The 2,333-nt window shown below is 41.7% G+C and overlaps 1 protein-coding gene across 1 annotated transcript in view; it reads right to left on the bottom strand.

Annotated features, from left to right (window-relative positions):
* Nucleotides 1–564: 564 nt before the first annotated feature.
* The window catches only part of acta1a (actin alpha 1, skeletal muscle a), a 3,560-nt gene continuing 1,791 nt past the window's right edge, over nt 565–2,333 (bottom strand). The window contains exons 4-6 of the mRNA XM_008284974.1: nt 2,130–2,321; nt 1,750–1,931; nt 565–975 (exon numbers count right to left, since the gene is read on the bottom strand). Of these exons, the coding sequence (XP_008283196.1) occupies nt 832–975; nt 1,750–1,931; nt 2,130–2,321 (518 nt within the window). The 3' untranslated portion in view covers nt 565–831. The remainder of the gene's footprint in view (nt 976–1,749; nt 1,932–2,129; nt 2,322–2,333) is intronic.

Genomic DNA, 2,333 nt, shown 5'->3' with positions numbered 1-2,333 from the left:
AAATTTGGAATATATTTTGGTCTATAAATTGATTCCATGATTTATTTTTCAACTAAAATTGCTTGTTTGTTCTATGCTTTCATTTCAGAATGCAATGACACAATAAACTGAATAATTTTCAGTAAAAAATTGGAAAAAGTGTGGTGTTCTAAAACTTTTGACCGGTAGTGTATATATAACCAATTTGGAACTTTTTTAGTACAGCAAAGTTTATGTATAGGATGAAATTGAATCGAACAGATATCTACTGTTGGTGCAGGTTCGGCAGCAAAATGATTCCCTGAAAATAAATGTTAGATATTGCAGGAAAAGTGTCATTATGTTTCAGATATCAGTGGTGGTCAGTATCTAAAAATGTGTTTTAGAACCAGTATTGCACCAGTCTCAGCGCTGTAACTTGGGTACTGTTGCGTTTTCCACCTTATCTGCACAATAAACCCCAAAACACACATCTAAAAATGTCCAGAAGCAGAAACAACAGAGAGCAGCCATAAGTGAAAATATATGGCTTTTATTTGTTATGATGACTTGTTTCTTTTTTGGTCTTTTTAGTGTTTTTTTTTTTCCTTTCGGTTGGTCCGAGTTGGAGTGTGTCGTACCTCGAAGCCAACACTCGCACACACACACACACACACGCACACACCGAGCTTCATTCACATTCAAAACATCACATACGTAAAAGAAGGAATAAATAACTTATGTACAGGTTAGACGCCACCTGATCCCTGATGGTGGAAATCAAAGTTCTCTTAAAAAAAGATGATGTTGCTCCAGAGTCCTGGGACGGCAGCGTCTTATTGCCGTGAATCCTGAGCCTGAGCTTTTCCGAGTTTAGAAGCACTTGCGGTGGACGATGCTGGGACCGGCCTCGTCGTACTCCTGCTTGCTGATCCACATCTGCTGGAAGGTGGAGAGGGAGGCCAGGATGGAGCCACCGATCCATACGGAGTATTTACGCTCAGGAGGGGCGATGATCTAAACACAGAGAGGGACATAGGACAGGTTTATTTTATGGCTAGCTCCTCGTACTACATCAGTTTGTTATGTGATGTGAGGACAGATAATGGGTGTTATCCTGACTGCTGCTGAGCTTTCTCGCCTTTAACTCGAACTCTGATTGTAAGATGCATATGTGGGATGTTTAATAGTCACAGACGAAGAAACATTTAGTACAGATGAAGAAGCAGGTTCATCATAAGGTCCATCTAGTAGCTGCTCTGAAGTTTCCAGTCTTATCACGGGATTTTCAACAAGTTCTGATCGAGTTGTACGACTGCACTTGTTCAAGTTCCTGTTTTTCTGAGAACTTAAAAAACGTGTGGTCCATATTGGAAGGGAGAAAAAGGACTTTGAACATCTCAAAAGCTCCAAAAAAAGCTCCTAAAATAACTTTGTGGTGAGATTACTTCAACTCAAGAATGAGTGTTGGTTTAATTGTTACGTAACCGTTTATGCTTCTGCTCATTAATTAAGGACAATAAGCCTGCTTCCCAACAATATACAATCAAAATGATGTGCCACTGTATCTAAAAAGTGCTTTCTTTATGTGATGTGAAAGAACTTTATGTATTTATTCTTCTGGTTAAACTTATGCAATAGTGCCAGCGGTTTACCAGAACAGTGTTCGAGTCGTCACAGATGGATGTAATTTCCAGATATAACTCCAGAAACTCTCCATAACTGTCTGAATGTAATCATTAGTGAATTTAACTCCTTCTTGTATCAGTGAGAAAGCTGCCACTGTTTTACCTTGATCTTCATGGTGCTGGGAGCCAGAGCTGTGATCTCCTTCTGCATGCGGTCAGCGATACCCGGGTACATGGTGGTGCCGCCAGACAGCACGTTGTTGGCGTACAGGTCCTTACGGATATCGATGTCACACTTCATGATGCTGTTGTAAGCGGTTTCATGGATACCGGCGGACTCCATACCTGTTCAGGTGCACAGCAGAGAGCTTCAGTCTCTGTCTTCAAGCACTTTCATTAGTTTGTTTTCATATCTGAGGCTGCAGAGAAAGATTTCTCATGACGAGTACAAAATTATTCCCACAAACTTAACTTTTAACGTGTCAATATTCAACACCAGCTTTTCTCTCCGCAAAATAAACTAATACAGTTCCTACTACACACCGATGAAGGAGGGCTGGAACAGGGTCTCAGGGCAGCGGAAACGCTCGTTGCCGATAGTGATGACCTGACCGTCGGGCAGCTCGTAGCTCTTCTCCAGAGAGGAGGAGGAGGCGGCGGTGGCCATCTCATTCTCAAAGTCCAGAGCAACGTAACAAAGCTTCTCCTTGATGTCACGCACGATCTCACGTTCAGCTAGAAACAGAA

This window comes from Stegastes partitus, unplaced genomic scaffold (assembly GCF_000690725.1).
Source record: "Stegastes partitus isolate 25-593 unplaced genomic scaffold, Stegastes_partitus-1.0.2 Scaffold382, whole genome shotgun sequence".
Taxonomy (NCBI): Eukaryota; Metazoa; Chordata; class Actinopteri; family Pomacentridae; genus Stegastes; species Stegastes partitus.
Note: the sequence above shows the minus strand (reverse complement) of the source record. Positions and strands in the feature narration are given on the sequence as shown.